This window comes from Thunnus maccoyii, chromosome 18, assembly GCF_910596095.1.
Source record: "Thunnus maccoyii chromosome 18, fThuMac1.1, whole genome shotgun sequence".
In the NCBI taxonomy this organism is placed as follows: domain Eukaryota; kingdom Metazoa; phylum Chordata; class Actinopteri; order Scombriformes; family Scombridae; genus Thunnus; species Thunnus maccoyii.
Window position 1 is genome coordinate 15,197,472 of NC_056550.1, and position 17,533 is coordinate 15,215,004.

Genomic DNA, 17,533 nt, shown 5'->3' on the forward strand with positions numbered 1-17,533 from the left:
ATTAATAATTATGTTGCTAATAACCATCAGTTCAGATGCCAGGCCAGAAGCAGCATCAATAGTAAACTTAAAGTGGGAATGAACTTTTTAAATATGAAGACATTCTTAAATATCTATGGGTAACAATGTTAATAGGGAATAAAAGAAATCCAGGAAAAAAGTGTGTAAGAGTTGTAAAGAAGCTACATAATAGTTGTGTTGAATGTTACTAAAAATAATCCACTAATGACTCAAATGTGACCCCTTGAAGTTTATTTCAAAGTATACCATATCAAATACATTTATTCAGTTAGAATCAGTGCAGACAGACTTCACACTAAACATCTGTATACAAACTCAGTGCCAAGATGTGAAAAGCAGTTCACTCAAAGCAGAAGGAAGAAAGACATTTCTTTGAACTTGACTTCACTTTTATAGTCAAATTGTCAGCTTATCTCTGAAGTTACATTTGAATAAAAGAACAGATTTTAGGTCTTATAAGATTGAAGAGTGGGCTGTTCACACTGTAAAAAGGCCTTCGCTACTGTCCACACTCCTCACTATTAAAATGTGGATTTGCTTAAAGATCCAATAAATGACATAGAGCTTCACTGGATGTCAGCAAACAACTATTTGCTGTGTAAGGATATAGTGGAGTAATGGCAACCTGAGCAGTGAATGACGTCACACTTTCTCTGTGTGTGTTGTTATCAGAGCATCAAAGATCTCTGTTCTTTGTTTTGGTAGCTGCCCCAGCCGTGTGTGCATTTAAGTGCATCTGATAATTAGGCTTGAGTTGATGATGGCTGCAACTCCACCTCCTCGGCCAGTATCTCGAGGAATGTGAATATTCCTCAATGTATTGCAACTTTAAGTAAATTAATTAATCATCATTTTTATTTGTGTTTAAGTCACACCTGATTAAAAAGTGTCAATCACTCATTATTTCCTGTATAAAGACTGTTCTTTAAAATTAAGGTTAAGAGCATGTTGGTTAAAATGTCAACTGTGGTGACATCTTAAAATAAAGTCACGCAGCAGAATGATTCTCACAGTATGTGTTTTTATTTTTTTCATTAGCTAATTTTTCAGATTTGTATAGAACACAGGTTTATATAAATTTTCCACAAAAAAATGACCATTCATCAGATTCTGTTGTTTTGCGATACAAAAAGTAAAACCGTGTACAGTATTCAATCTTACAATCAAAACTGGTGTTAGAGGAGAATCTAGAAATGCTCTCTATAGCAAACATGAAGCATTGTCACTCAAAAGTGAACTAATTTATTGGAAAGTACACCATTTCAAATATTAGTTAGAATCAGTGCAGACAGACTTTTATGTTAAAGTATGAAAAACAATGAAAAAATAGTAAATAACTGAATAAGTAAGAGGCCACATTTTCTCTATTTTTCATATATGAAGACACATAGAAATCATTAGTATTGTCCTTGAACACAGCACGAAGAACATTCTTTGAAAAAAGTCAATGTCAAATCCAACCTACAGTATGCACTGTATTCAAGGTGCAAGGTTCAATTTATACATCCATCAAATAATTGAAATCATAGTGCTTTCATTCTGATCACTCAACACTAAACTCATGATATAAAACCATGGACAAAAATATGAAAATATATTCAACAACAGGCAAAGCTTAAAAACAAAATGTCTCTGGAGACTCATAGTGGTCTTACAGCTAAGACACATACATCACAGCGTCCCTGGTTTAAATCTGACAAAAGACCTTTGTTGCATGTCATCTCCCTCTGGTCACATTTCCAAGAAAATAAGAAGTCTCTGCATGCTATTCAAACTATTAAGTAAACAATTAAAATAATCACATCAAAACAACATTCAAAGAAAAAATGGATAATAACTTGATACAAATGGTTGAGAGCAAATCCAGAGGCCTCATGTCGTCCATCAGCGTGTCCACAGGAACCTTCAGTGGGTGATCAAGCCTGTGCTGTTTTTCTCCACCAAGGAAACCTACAACAAGATAAACAGCAAGGTATGGCTGTCACGTCATCCATTACTAAACATCTTTCTTAGAAAGAATTTATACATTAAGAGAGGACTGTGAGTAGTGAGGAGCACATTGGATCATTGGTTTCACTGTAACATACCTGCACACAATTATCTCAGCTCTTACAGTTGTACTGCAGCTGTTGGGCCGGGTGGATCTGTGATGCTTTAATTAAAAACATTGTTAACATTATTCATAACAAGAAAAGCTCATAATGCAGGTCCTTTGAAAACAGCATTTTAACAAGTTTTACCAAATTACTGATGTTTCTTCATCTGGGCTGCCCATCAAATCATTGTGGTATAGCCTCACCATATCAAGCTCTGTTGTAAAATCTAAAAAAACAAAAACAAAAACCCGCAAAAAGGCATTGTATAAAACAAATGTATTATTAATCCCATTATTGGAAATTTGTTGATTTACTTTAAAACAATTACATATATATTTCTCATTTTGATATGTTCCCTTTACCTGGGATTGAGAAGTCATCCGTCTTGAGTGACAGGTCGATTGATTTCTGCATAGTTTCCTCCAGTATCTTCAAGATGGACTCCTAATTCAGCATCATAATCTTTGTCAGACAGCCAAGTATTGTTTTCTCTATGCCAAATGTATTGAGTCATAGGAGATCTAACTGTTTAAATGTGAGTTCAGAGGGCTGCTCAGACTGGGCAAAAAAATAAAATAGCTACATAGATATTTGTATGTTTCTGTCTGTTAGTAAAAATAAATATTACTGTTAACTCTTATCACCATATTTTGTATTATACAATCTGACACACCTTCAATCTTCTCATCCGGGCCAACATAGCATCTTTAGCCTGCTCAAACATGGTGTTCTTTGAATCATACACGTGCCTCTCAACAGTGTCCCTCATGTTTTTCAGTTTGTCCTTTCCACTAAATTTTGCTGCTTCTACAATGAAAAAGAAAATTGTTAATTTTTCTGCATGATTCTATAATAGTGTCAGGTTATGTATGTCATGATCTTCTTTCTTACTTGTGTAGCATTCTTGCATGATTTCCTCTATTGTCTCTGTCAGACTGTTGTAGATTTTTTTCTTACCATCCCGGATGATTTTGTGGAGTTTTGTCTTAATTTTTCCCTCCTAATAGAGAGAACATAACAGATAGATAATACAAAGAAAACTCATCTTTTTCTGTTCATCTAGGAGTGCTAAATCGAAAGTCGACGCGCAGAGTCGGCTTTGGAGCAGCAGTTCATTTTCCAAAAGGCATCTCCAGTTTTAAACAACTAAAATAAAATTAGTTTTTATCTGCATTGAACTGTATTTGTTAACAGCTGAGATAAGATGGTACTCTTCTCATGTTTTACCTCTGTCTTGAGAAATATCAGCTGTAGTTTGACATCTTTGTACTTGTGAATCAGCTTCTCTGTGTCAAGTGAAAATGCATTGATGACCCCGTTGAATGGTCCACAATTTCCTTCATTTCTGAAACATGTTGAGTTAAACTGTTATACACATGAAACTTTAACTTAATAATAGAATTTGTATATATTATAATATTACATAAGTTAGTATTTTTAAAATGTAAACATCCTCTATAGTTTCTACAATAAGCCCACAAAGGGTTTTGTGTCCTCATTATGTCTTTTCTTACGGGAAGGTTTTCCTGAATTTCTCATCAATGCTGTCAGTCAGGCATGACGCTAACTTCGCATTGACATTTATTTCCTTCCCTTTTTTTGGTTTGTAGGCGCCATTGTTCTCAACTACACACTTCAGAGTTCTGTGAAAACCACGACCTGATACCCTCTGAAACAAAACAGAAACAACAGAAACACTTTTAAGACAGTTAATATATTTAAATGAGGTGAAAAATGTGTTATTTTCATGTAATTATATTTCAGATACATACATGTGGACGTAAGAACTTCAAGAGTTTTTCACATGAACTTCTTGATATTTCAACCCCGTCACAAAGGCATTTTACGAAAGCCTTACAAGCCTCTTCCATGGGTTTCCTGACTTTATCAAGTTCCTGCCTCATCTTTTCTTCAATGTCTGAGCACACATCCGCTTTTTGGCGACCCTGAATCAAGCACAAAAATTTCAGTATTAAAAGGAATGAAACTATATTTACTGTTTAAGACAGTATGTGTTATTTCTTTTTTATGTATGATATGTTTCTGAGGATGACCACCGTCTAATTACTGTGGTTATGTAGCCTCTCTGCAGCAAGCAAAATTCAGGGATTCGGTGTTTAATTGGCATCAAAACATAGTTACTCCACATAGATTTAAGAAGTCTGTCATATGACTTTATCATGTTTATAATGAATCTGAGCACATTTTCTTGAGCTCACTTATTTGCTATATAATTATTTTCTGAAATAATGACAATTAAAGTCTTGTATTGCTTGATCTTACCACTTCTCTACATCTGGCCCCTTGAATCAGAGAGAGAATCCCATAAGCTCCAGACACATAGTTCAATGTCTCTGAGTGACAGTCATTGAGGTCTTGTAGAAATTCCTGAAGTTTGGGTATTTCTGTAACAAATTGGAAAGTTCGCATCTCACACATTTAATTTTATAGATCAATACTACTATACACATTTTATGATCAAATAAAATCAGCCATTCTTGTTTGAATTTAAATGGTTAAAGTAAAATAAAACAAACATGTATTTGATACATTTTCTGTTATCCAAAGTGTTCGTGTATGGAGACTTCACCTACCAGTGTCATCTGGCCTTAGACATTTTTCTTTTAGAAACTCTTTGGAGCTCACTGTGAACACTTTCAAACAGTCATCACTGAAGTGTTTCTGAAAAATAAAGTTGATTGTAAGGCTGGCTTGCAGTTGGAGACACTCTCTGTGTTTGATTTTCTGTCATTCTATTTAACTCACCTTAATTTGGGCGTTTTTTCTGAATTCTTTGCTGACTTCTTCCTTGGCTTGCATGTTTCTTTTCAATATGAGTGCACGCACATCAGTTGCTGAACTATAAAAAAAATTTGTATTCAGTGGCATCTCCTACAATTTTTGAAACACATTAGGAAAACACGTACAGGCAACAACAATATAATAGTTGATGATCTATCCAGGAAAAGAAAGAATTACAGACTAAGGTTGTGTGTGCCGTGACAACATTATACTGTGTGTACATTTGCTTGTGCTCCTGGCCGTCACACACGTCACACAAATGGCATTTGGATGTTATATTATTAATATATATACTACTTTTGGCATCTTAAATCACTTACGGATGATCCATATCTTCAATAAGATCAGACTTTGTGCAGATGAAGTGAATTTGCCGACACTCGCCACCATTTCCCATGAGGTTACAGGCACTTTCCAGGATCTCCCAGGGTTCTTTCTCTGCTGCTGCTCGATTAATGTCAGTCACAATCCACACAGCAGAGCAACTCCCAACAATCTGAATGTCAATCATGAATAATTCATCATACTTTTAATCAGTGTTTTGTAATGTTGCAGATAAAAACAGTAAAACATGAAACAGGAGTGCATATGAATAAATTACCCCTTTCCACATTTTATCTCTGCTCTTGTTTCGGTCCCCGTTTCCAGGAAGATCCACAAGTGTGACATGCTGAAGAAGTTCATTATTAGGCACCTTGACAGTCACACACTTCACCAGTGGCCAGTACCACCTCTTTACTTCTTTACCTGCTCCCTCCTTCGAATCACTTCTTGTATATTTGACAAATTTTGCAGATAGCTCTTTGGCCTGCAATAGACATAAAACATTAAACATTGTCAGCTTTGGACAGTGCCTAAGATTATCTGAGATATATTCATTGCAATATACTGTATGTATATGTACTGTAGAAGTGTATCATAGTAGCATAATGCAGCTTCTGTGTCCGAGCCCCATAAGTGATTTGTACACAAGTAGTATTTTAAAATTAATTGGGACTAGCAAATAACTGTTAACTGGTGCAAACAGTTTTTCTTTTTTCTTTTTAATAAAACTCTGGTAGCTGCTTTTATTTGCGTACTGTAGATGCTTTTTTGGGTAGACCTGACCTGCTCGAGATGAATGCATGGATCAGCTTTTCGGGATCCTGTTTGGGTATGATTCCTGTTACACTAGCAACATTTTTCAGATGATGAAAGAGTAACCCTATAATTGATTTAATATGACTGCTAAAATTCAGATCAGAGTCCAACACAACACCAAAACATCTGACCTCTCACATTTTTAAAGATAAAGAGTCAACGTTTGCAAGAATTTTATGTCTTTCATTAAGGGCACCAAAGACAATCACCTCAGTTTTAACTTTTATCAGCAAGAGATAATTCTGGTGCATCCAGCCATTAATTTGTCAACGCACTGACAAAGTGGGTCAATGTGACACAGCCAGCCAGTGACTCAGGAATGTAGGTTTGAGTACTTTCAGTGTAAGTATAGAAATTGATCTTTTGTTTTTGTAAAAAGGGACCATGGATATCCCGAATGGGGCCGAGCACTGATCTTTGTGGTACTTCACAGGTTATGCTGACTTGTTTGGAAGTAAGGCTCTCATTGGAGATAAACTTGTTCCTGTCCTGAATATCATTTTTATTTATAAATATCTCCTGCAAAAGCTGCCTAAGTATATAATTTCTCTTCTCAAATTCAAAACAACTGCTCACCAGACCAGATCTCAGGACTGTTTAACTCTAGTTACCCTTCCAGTAAATACTAGACTTGGGAAGACCACCTTCCACTTCTTTGCACCATAGAAACAGAATGAATTACAGAAGATTTTAAAACTCGAGTGTCTCATTCCACTAACCCATTTTAAACTTTTTAACCTCAAGTCTATTTAGTGATGCCTGATCTTTCTGATGCTGTAGGTGCTTTTGTTTGTCTTATTGGTTTGTCTGTGTGTTGTATGTCCATATTACCCTTTTGCTATGCCTGGTTATGCTTGTTTTCTTTCTCTCTCTGCTGACTCAGGTCTCTCTCACAAAAGAGATTTTGATCTCAATGAGATTCCCCATTAAATAAAGGTTACATATTTGAACCAGTTCAGAACATTACCAGAAATCTCAACAAAGAGTGATCAATCGGATCAAAAGCAGGATTGAGATTTAATTACACAAGTATATTAATTATCTGACTCTGTGTTCATGCCAATGTCATTTAGGACCTTAATAAACAGGTAGGTACAAAGCAGTTATTTAAATTAATTTAATTGACAATTTTCTTAATGATTTTCCTATGAAGGGTCAATTTGATATGGGTCTGTAATTATTGAGGACATATTAATCAAGTTTACTGTTTTTAAGTAACTTGCACTGCTTTAAATAAATCACTCACTGATTCACATGTCAAAATCTTCCTCTTGGAGTTGAGAAATTCTGGGATTTCTCTGAAATATTTGTTGTCCATGAGGCTTTCAGGGGATTTGTTTTTCCATTCTTCTCCATATAGTGCTGACAGCTTTTCAACAATGTCACGATAATCATCATCATCTTCCCATTCCTTATCTGCATTATTCCCAAGAAAGGAGGACCACAACTCATCTTTCCACTCCTAAAAAAAGAAATTATATTGACATTTATTACATATTCAGTGTAATTAAATAACATGTAATGTAACCAGCAACATACATTTTTAACTAGCTGCATGTGAACATATTTAGCTCAATTTACCTCTTTTGTAATGAACTCAATGTCAGCTTCATACTTTTGGTTCTGCATATTAGCCTCCACCTTAATCATGACTGTGGTACATGCACTGACACTTCCAGAGGGCAAAAGGTTCTTCTCCTCGATGATGGCGTTTATCAAGGAGCTCTTTCCAGCCCCAGTTTTACCAAAGACACCAATCAGCTCCCTCTTGTCTGTCTCCAAATCACTGATTTTGACCCTGTTGTACAAGAGTTTAAATATGGGATAAGACATTAATTTGGAAAATACACAAACATGTGTGGCTAGACAGGCAATGACCAAACCAGCATTAAACAGATCCGAAGTGACATTTTCAACAAGTTCTCCAAATTAAACGACCAAATACGTCGTTTGACTATGTGCCCTTCAGAATGACACATATAAGCTTTTCTATTCAGCAGTAATCTAAAGGGTGACATCATTTTCATTTTCTTCTTCAATCCTTGCAGTGCTTTCACACCGAATTCAGCTTCAGTACACTTTGACACTCTGGGTGCATCCCAAGTCTCTTAAATTGCATCCACGTTTCCCTCACTTGCGTCTTGGAAACCAAGCGAGGAGAGAGGAAACGAGGAAATTTGTTTTAAGAGACATGAGACGTGCTCTCCTCTGAAGCGTCATGTGAAGCGACGTCCGTTTCTGATGACGGCGACAGCTGATCACAGCTGGATCAGCTGTCAGTCGACTTTAACAGCTGTAGAAACCATTTCTACTTGCAGAATGCTTTTATACTATTTATTGATCATTTCCATCTGTATTTTTTGATAATCCTGATAGTGAATTCATCATTCAATAACCCAGAATATGATCAGAGTGTCTTCTGAACACTGGAAAATATGTATTTGGCTAAATGTTTCAGGGCAAATGGAAATGATGTAACTCATATCAAACCCGACACTCAGGAATTTTCAGCCTCACATGTGACTGAATGGAAATGACAATACATGATGTAAAATATAAATGTGTTTAATGTTATTATGGATAAAGTTAAAGTCAGGAAGAGTCTGTCTGTCAGCAAGAAACCGTTTAATGGAGGAAATAACATCATGAAAAAAAATCTTTCTAATAAATGAAGAAAATTGTTTATGGTGCTTTTGTTGATCAGACCGACAATTAAAAGATTTTTTAACTATATGATGAATATATAAATAAACATAAAACTTGGAAATGATACACTTAAATTTAATCTGTAATCTGTCTCCATCTCGGTATGAAACTGCAGTGATGTATCAGATCAGTCAGATCAGCTGCAGCGTCCAATCAATAACTGATATCCAATAAGGGGGCGTGTCGGCCGGTAAAAGACTTCCGTGAAGTCTGCTCTCATGTTTCCTTGCTCCTCGCTCCTCAGTGATCCCTCCTCGCTCCTCGCTCCTTCGAGCAAAATAAGAGACTTGGGACGCTCGTCAAAATGGCGCATCAGGAACAACTTCCGGTTCAGGCGAGGAGCGAGGAGACATAAAATAAGAGACTTGAGACGTACCCATTGATTTGTGTCATTGACCAATAGAAACTGTCTAAGCAGGGGTCTTGATCTTACTGTGGGTACATCTCAAGTCTCTTATTTTATGGCTCCTCGCTCCTCGCTCCTCGCTTGGTTTCCTTGCGCCTCTCCTTGCATCCACGATGGGAGGGACTAAGACGCAAGGAAAAGGCACAAGTGAGGGAAACGTGGATGCAATTTAAGAGACTTGGGATGCACCCTGTGTGTGTGGGCCTGGGCGTGGCTCTCCTGGCTCCCAGCTCTACACTCCTGTCTGCAATCAGCTCATCACCTCTCCCAGTCTGCTCACCTGCCTTTCATCAGTTCATCAGCTTGCAGTATATCCACCCCAGCTCTTCACCCACTCATCACCAGATAGTTGTATCTACTCCAGTGGTAGCTTACGCTTCAGGCCTCTCACTTGTTTACAGTGATATTTCTAAGTTTGGTATCATTGCTAACTGCTGTTTCTCTCTCAAGTGCTCCTGGACCGCAACTCATCTGCCTGCCTGCTTGCCTGCTCTCCAACCCACTACCACCTGCTCCCTTCTGCAAGCCCTTGCCATTGTCCCTCACTCATCTCAGCCCTCCAGTCCTCTGCCTCAGCCTGCTTCACCCCCACTCCATCCATCTCCATTCCCCACTTCCCTGGCAATAAAGCCATTATTCTTTCATGTCCACTCTAGTCTGTGTCTGCGTTTGGGTCCACATTGCAAGCCATAACATGACAGTTATATTTAAAGGGTGAATGACAGCTTGAAAACCATATATTTTGTCTTCTGTTGATTTAAGATGAGTCTGTGATTGAGAAAGGATGTGAAAAGTTTCCAAGACAGACCAAAGCTGAATGAGACCTGGCCAGCGGTGGAACCAGGCCCATACAACATAGAATATGGAAAACTTATTTAATTCTTACTTCAGGAAAGCGTTGAGCCTTGTGTTGTCTTCTTTACATAGTCTATTGTGAACACATGTCATGATGTTTTTCACATCAGACAATATGATGCGTTCTGTCAGAGAAAAATAAGATTAAGTGAGCAGGAATCATGCACCAGTGTATCCATTGAGTGGTAATGAACAGTGAGGTGTCTTGATATACAAAAATGAAGGAAAAGAACATGTAGTACAATTTAGGGTCCCTAAGAGTGTATCATCAGGTTTATACCAAGGCCACTTACCAAAGAATAAAAGGGTAGCTGGGTTTAAATGTCATTGTCATGACATTTGCTTGAATATAGAACTTCTGAGATATATATACTATACATGTGTAACTACTGTAATGTATGTATGTGTAACATAGATAAGATAAAGTATAGCAAATGAAATGTGCTATAGGCCTCTAGGAAATTTCAATACGTTAAGATTTTTAACTTAAAGTAAGTTGCCATTGTTTAGCAAGTCATATAAATACCTGAGTATGTTCCCAGTGCAGTGTCACAACGCCGTTTAGCTGGTGATTGCCATTTGCTTGACTCACACTGAGGGGCCATCTTTCTCTTCCCTAATTAGATTTTTTATATTGAAACAGAAACCAGAAAGAGTTTGTTACATGTTCCTCTCGATTATTAAAACTTGGTTTCAGTATTGTTGTTTGGTAAAGCAAAATATTACTGCCTTTCAGGCATCCATTGAAAACATCAATGAACACAACAGGTATTTAATTAGATACTGTGTCTCTCACCATTAACAGTTGTATTACTGGTGGAGGGCAAAACCTGCAGATGAACATGAAAACACATCTTTACAATTCACATACTGAGATTTGCAGTTATGTTTGCATCTAATCTGGCACGAACACCCCACAAAAAGTGTTAACAAATGATGCCATTGTGATCCAAATAAACAATTCTTTGAGGATGACTTTGTCGTATGACACCTCAGTGCCTTAAATGCATATGCATGAAGAAGAGAGGCACATTCCCTGATTAGATTCTTATGAAATTCAATGTCATCTTTACCTGATCAGAGTCAGCTGCTTCTTCATGCTCCTGTTGATATTTAAAATAGAATGTGTATTATCATAATACAGTAAATGGCATATTATACATAATTGTATGAAACTGTAAAACTGGACAGCGAAATAAAAATCACAACACTATACTCAACTTACTTGAGTAGAATCACTGTCTGTTTCCAGATTCGTTGTGTTTTGCTCTGCCTGGTGACAAAGGAAACTAGTTTAAAATCCATAATTGTAAAGAGCGTTCATAAATTTCTAATGAATGCAATGATTGTCAGTGAGATATTTTAAATCTATATGTACACATCATCAAAACTTTTAACACAGTTCCCTCCTCCTGTACATTGTAATACCGTGTATCTTCACTAGTGAGAATTATGAGATCAAATACATTTGTGTAAAGTATTGTCACAGTGCAGAACATTACCCTCAACAACTTGAGTCTCTTCTTGAATTTTGACCTTGGTCCCGTTTTTGGAATCAAGTTAGCAATTTCTTGATCATCAAGACAGTGAAGAAGAATTTCCTTGTCAATTTCTTCATCTGTAATTAAAAATTATTCAGTTGAATCTTAATCGTACAGATATATATTTCATTAGGAGTGAAATATGTGTGACCACAGATATTCATTTTACATTTTTGATGGAAATAGAGCCTATCAGAGCTACTAGTGTGGTTATGTTATATTTTTTTCATTATTTTAACTTCATTTTCAGTCACATTCAAACTTGATTTCAGTGCTGCTTGCACTGAGACCCTCATTGTACTAACTTAATATGTCAGTTGTGTACAGCAGAACAATTTTGCAGTATTTTCTGTCTGTAGTAGATATTTTGATTTTTCAGTATTGGTAGCTCATACCAAAGAAGCAGGGTTATACTTTACCTTTAAATCGATCTATCCACTCACTGAGACCCCATTCAGTCAATTTGTTACAAACAAAGTCATCCATGTCTGAGAACAGCAACTGAAAGGTAAATAAATAATTATAATGCTTTAATCAGTCATTACTGCTTGACATTATTTGAGACAGTTAAGATCAATAACATGCAACTGAAGGAAAGGAAGTGGTCATTTTTATGACCAGTATTCACACTGTTATTTGCAATAATTAATATTTTAATAATATTTTTTATGACCTCCTGTCACATCAGGATCACCAACTCAAAAACCTTTCAGTTTTGTGATAAAAGACAGAAAGGATTTACAGACAATGTGGGTTAAAAACTTAAACTAAAATCTTGGAATCTGTGTATTGGTTTCTTTTGTATGTTCTTTAGTACCACCCAGTGTTGATTCCCAATAGCTGCTTTGAAAAGGAAGTGAGGGAAGGTTATATTGACATGTTATGTTACTATTTCTCGGGTTTAAGTGCAGTATTTTTGATGTTGGTTACTTTATTGTAGTTATTATTAACTACATGGATGTATTAGTGTTTGGCAGTTAAAGCATTGGTGCTCTTGTCAATGACATATACTGTTGTATTTTCATCCTTTTTTACACATATTGACATATTTTTAAGCACCTGTTCACATGGGTTTATGTCAGTAATCTTTTCTCTATTGGTGTACTAGAGATATTATGTAGTACTTAAAAAAGGTACTTACTTGCTTGTATTTTGTGTTCTTTTTCAGTCTTACAAATTACATATTTTCCTCAATTAAATCCTGCCAAACATATCAACCTGTCTGATCCTTGCTGATCCTTGATGCAATGCTGGAGAATATAATGTTAAGCTGGCTGTATAGCTGAAAAGTATGTTGCTGGCAACAACTTTTAGTGAAGACAGCATACATAGTGCACCTTATGAACATTTTTCTACACCGTTATTTGCAAAATAAGCAATAATGCATAGTTTATTTTTATGACCTGCTGTCACATCAGGATCATTTCTTTTTCGCACAATACTGTGCTTTACATGTAACTTATATATAACTTATATACTTTGTTTGTGATTTTAATTTTAAAATAGAATTTTAATTACATTTTTTAAGTGAAAGGGTGGACTAGCAAAGCAAGAATTTCATTGTGCGGTATAACCATCTGTGCTTACCGTGCATATGATAATAAACTTCTTGAATCTTGAATCTTGAATGAAACGGATTATGGCAAACTCAAATCAGAAACTAATGCAGGAATTGTGTGTAGTTTTGATTCCTCTGAAATCACAATCCATTTTACATCTGGGCCATAAATGTTAGACGGTTAAAGGTTCAGGAGTCCAACAGATGTGGGTGGAAAGCTACAAACCACAATGCAAACAAAAGACAGCTTATCATGTTTGTTTTGTAACTGCTCTCTTTTCTCAGTTTTGGGTCTTACTGTAGGCCTAAACATTGTAAAAGTTGGTCACAAAGGCAGCTTTGGACTTTGGTGATTCCAGCAACAAACACTTCAATGCTACATGTAGGCAGTAAAGTTTTATCATGAGCCGTATAAACCCAATTCATTTGGAAGCAGTACCTACTCTCTCTCAATTAAAATGACAACAAGCCTGCTCTTGCTTTTTATCTGAACTTGTTTGACTGTTATAAAATCAAATTTTCACTCCAAGAGGTTAAAAGAAAAGAGATTTACATTATGTTTAGTTTAGCATCCTTTTACTGTCAACCACTGCCTTCCACTCAACCTTTCAGTTTTGCGATAAAAGACAGAAAGGTTTTACAGACATTGTGGGTTAAAAATATAAACTAAAATTAAAGCTGCAAGCAGCGTTGAACGGGCCTTCGCGCACTTGTGCACGTCGGGCCGCGGCGCAATCGAAGGGCTTCTGTGACGGGCATGTAGATGTCTTTAGACCCGGGCTGTTTTCAGACAGTGCAAGAAGGAGATGAACATCACTTCCTTTGTCCACTATTTTGCCTGCTGTTGGGGCTGCTTTACTGAAATTTCGTAGGGGGCGCTATTCAGCCAGTTTGCATCACTGATGGAATATTGTCGTGTACATGCGTTCAGGCCGGGAGTCTTATCAACCATGTAAAGTTTGGTGCAGATTGGAGCATTTACAATAAAGTTATAGCAACTTCCTCTGTCATGGCGAAACATCAAATCTCAATTGTGTGAGGATGAGAATTTTCTGCAGGGTGAGACATGGCTGTGTTGCTCACACCTGTGTCATAAAAATCATGCAAGTTTTGTGCCCATTCACTTGAATTTCAATTAGTAAATTGAAAACCCTTGATGAGTTTGTGTGTAAAACAAACTGATATTTCCAACTCATTGTGGCCAATTGCCGATGCCGATATATACACTTATTTTTACCAGTTGGCTGAGGAGGCTATTATGCATGCAAGCATAGATTATACTATGATCAAGAAAGACAATATATGAAGGAAGAACTTAGGAAGACTGGAGTTCAGTAGCTCAGCATTAAAGTTCTTCCCTCATATAGGCTATAGTCTTTCTTGATCATTAGTACAATATATGGTTGCATGTGTAATAGTCTCCTCAGCCAAGTGGAAAAAATATGTGCATATATCAACCTCGGCAACTGGCAAAAATGACAGTCAAAAAGTGATCATGTTAAATAATCATGATCTCAATATTGAACAAAAATAATTGTGATTATGATTTTTGCCATAACTGAGCACCCCTTAAAACAACATAAATTTTGATTTACATACACACACACACACACACACACACAAAGAGTTTAAATATTTATGTGATAAATTGTAAATGTGTATGTAATGAATTGTTTTCTTTAAGAAACTGTTACTTGAACATTTTTCAGTGTGCTCCTAAAGTTATATATGTGCTGCTGATTTTTTTCATTTAGGACCACATGTACTCCTTGAAAAAAAAGTAAGGATTGAGCACTGCTGTCGGATGTGTAGAAACACTAAGTAACTGGAGTGTGGCGCAGTCCAAGGGCTTCTGTCACAGGCATGTAGATGTTTTCAGACCTGGGCTGATAGGTCTTGAAGCCGATACCATTAACGCCCTGGGAGGAGATAGCGTTTACTCAAGGTCCAAAATTGGCACAAAGTCGTACTTTGAAATTGAGATTGCGGACTTCCTGTTGGATTTAGGTCAGGGGTGTCAGCATATGATTTGTAGGGCTTGATGAGACGAATAATTGAGTTTTGGTTCGATCTCTCTACGACATTCCTACGGGCCGTGGCGGCCGTTTTAGATACATAGGTGGCGCTCTCGAGCACATTTTGGCACTTTGTGGGTTAATTTTTACATTTTATCAAATTTTTCACCAGACCTGATGTGCGTGCCAACTTTGGTGAGTTTTTGAGCATGTTTAGGGGGTCAAATTTAGAGTTAAAGTGGCGGATTAATAAAGAAAGAATAATAAGAAAGAAACAAACACACGAAAAACAATAGGGTCTTCGCCCTTTGGGCTCAGGCCCTAATCATACACAAAATAATTCGTTTTTTAAAAGTAATAAAATTACACTCAGCAAGCATTAGTGTTCTTTGGAGTCGATGGTTAGGGGTACATGAAGAGAACAAGGAAAGACACTCACTAGTAATGGGCGGGCTGATTCTTTTCACAGAGAGCGGTTCATTTGATCTCGTTCAGTGGGTAGCTGCCAGGCTGTCTCGACAATGATTCCAGCTCATTCATTGGTGCTCATTCATGTTTTGAGCGACTGCACCACCGTAGCGGGCAGGCAGGCAGTGTGAGCAGTACCCCACGATAACAGTGAGTGGGGGTGGGCGGTATGAGCGGGAAAAGTCCGGGACTCATAAGCACTCGGTACGTTCAACAGGCTGAACACTAAAAAGATTCGTTCAAAAAGATTCGTTCGTTCATTTTTGCCCATCACTAACACTCTCATTTTAAGTCTACTCATACTGTTCAGATTTAAGTATGGCCTTCAGTTTTATGTCGGTTACACCAAAGTTTAATCATGGAGTGTTTCACTTAAATCAAAAACATGTTATTGATTAGATTATCAATACAAAACAGTGATAAAATAGAAAGTAGACTTCTACACATTATGTTTAACTACAGTCTCTCTGTAATATATTCAGTTGTGAAGATAATGCATAAAGTTAGTATACTTACATTTTGTCTGTTCCTCTTCAATGCACTAACATGACTGCTTGATGTACCTGGAGCTCTTCCTTTTATATTGTCTCCACCTCTCACCAGTGCACTCTGTAACCTCAGAGCCCAGAACAGACAAACCAAGCACTGGCTCTAGAAAGGTCCTCTCGCATTTTTCATGAGTTTCCAATCTGATGGAGCTTGAGAGGATCTGTCAGGAAGAATTCAATAATCTGCCCAATTCCAGGTGTGCAAAACTTGGAGAGACTTGCAGCTGTACTTGCTGCCAAAGGATTAGGGTACAAAGTACTGAATTAAGGGTCTGAATATTTAATATGAATGAGACATATCAGTTTTTGATTTTAAATATTTTTGCAAAAATTTCTAAAAACCTATTTTCACTTTGTCATTATGGGTTATTTGGTGTAGATTGATGGACAAAAATGGCAATTTTACCCATTTAAAATGAAATGTAAAACACAATAAAGTGTGCAAAAAGTTAAGGCTGAATACTTTCTGAACCCACTGTATAACACTTTATATCTTTATATATCACTCTGCTGATGCTGTTTCCTGCCACAGCTCACTGGCCCAGTCCATGCTTTCTGTTTTGGCCAACTTTATTAATGCATTAATAATTATGTTGCTAATAACCATCAGTTCAGATGCCAGGCCAGAAGCAGCATCAATAGTAAACTTAAAGTGGGACTGAAGTTCTTAAATATGAGGACATTTTTAAATACCTATGGGTAACAATGTTAATGGGGAATAAAAGAAATCCTGGAAAAAAGTGTGTAAGAGTTGTAAAGAAGTTACATAATAGTTGTGTTGAATGTTACTAAAAATAATCTTACTGACTCAAATGTGACCCACTGAGGTTTATTTCAAAGTATACCATATCAAATACATTTATTCTGTTAGAATCAGTGCACACAGACTTCACACTAAACATCTGCATACAAACTCAGTGGCAAGATGTGAAAAGCAGTTCACTTAAAGCGGCAGGAAGAAAGACGTGTCTTTGAACTTGACCTCACTTTTATAGTCCAATTGTCAGCTTATCTCTGAAGATATATTTGAATGAGAGAACAGATTTGAGGTCTTATGAGGTTGAAGAGTGGGCTGGTCACACTGTAAAAAGGCCTTCACTACTGTTCACAATCCTGACTATTAAAATCGGATTTGCTAAAAGGTCCAATAAATGACATTGAGCCTCACTGGATGTCAGCAAACAACTATTTGTTGTGTTAGGATATAGTGGAGTAATGGCGACCTGAGCAGTGAATGACATCACACTTTATCTGTGTGTGTTGTTATCAGAGTTTCTCTGTTCTTTGTTTTACAGGCTGTGCGTGCCCTGCGTGCATTTTAGCGCATGTGCGTGTGCAAGTTAGTGCATGTGAGTCTATCCGTGTTCTCGACGTCCG

General features: G+C 36.9%; 1 protein-coding gene across 2 annotated transcripts; it reads right to left on the reverse strand.

The window, feature by feature from the left end:
* Window positions 1-1,701: 1,701 nt before the first annotated feature.
* On the reverse strand, window positions 1,702-16,268 carry LOC121884839 (nuclear GTPase SLIP-GC-like). Of its 2 annotated transcripts, none has more exons than XM_042393873.1 (24): window positions 16,125-16,268; window positions 11,987-12,068; window positions 11,529-11,644; window positions 11,252-11,299; window positions 11,100-11,129; window positions 10,823-10,856; window positions 10,553-10,642; window positions 10,058-10,151; window positions 7,641-7,857; window positions 7,306-7,521; window positions 5,521-5,727; window positions 5,240-5,415; window positions 4,884-4,977; window positions 4,712-4,799; window positions 4,401-4,522; window positions 3,890-4,063; window positions 3,632-3,786; window positions 3,345-3,462; window positions 3,009-3,117; window positions 2,791-2,924; window positions 2,480-2,561; window positions 2,262-2,343; window positions 2,109-2,173; window positions 1,702-1,971 (listed from the first exon to the last, which is right to left on the reverse strand). In XM_042393873.1, exons 2-23 carry the CDS (start codon window positions 12,051-12,053, stop codon window positions 2,131-2,133), a joined length of 2,496 nt encoding a protein of 831 aa, XP_042249807.1. In that variant the 5' UTR covers window positions 12,054-12,068; window positions 16,125-16,268; the 3' UTR covers window positions 1,702-1,971; window positions 2,109-2,130. The 2 variants fall into 2 exon arrangements, with proteins under 2 accessions (XP_042249807.1, XP_042249806.1); XM_042393872.1 differs by lacking the exon at window positions 16,125-16,268 and adding an exon at window positions 15,580-15,714.
* Window positions 16,269-17,533: the final 1,265 nt, after the last annotated feature.

Bases quoted from the DNA above. Each gene is read 5' to 3' on its own strand.
- LOC121884839 (XM_042393873.1), bottom strand. From the start codon at position 12,053: ATGGATGACTTTGTTTGTAACAAATTGACTGAATGGGGTCTCAGTGAG. The intron at 3,463-3,631 runs GTAAGAAAAGAC...AACATGTTTCAG, and splicing joins AAATTCAGGAAAACCTTCCC to AAATGAAGGAAATTGTGGAC. The intron at 2,925-3,008 runs GTAAGAAAGAAG...TTTTCATTGTAG, and splicing joins CATGCAAGAATGCTACACAA to AAGCAGCAAAATTTAGTGGA.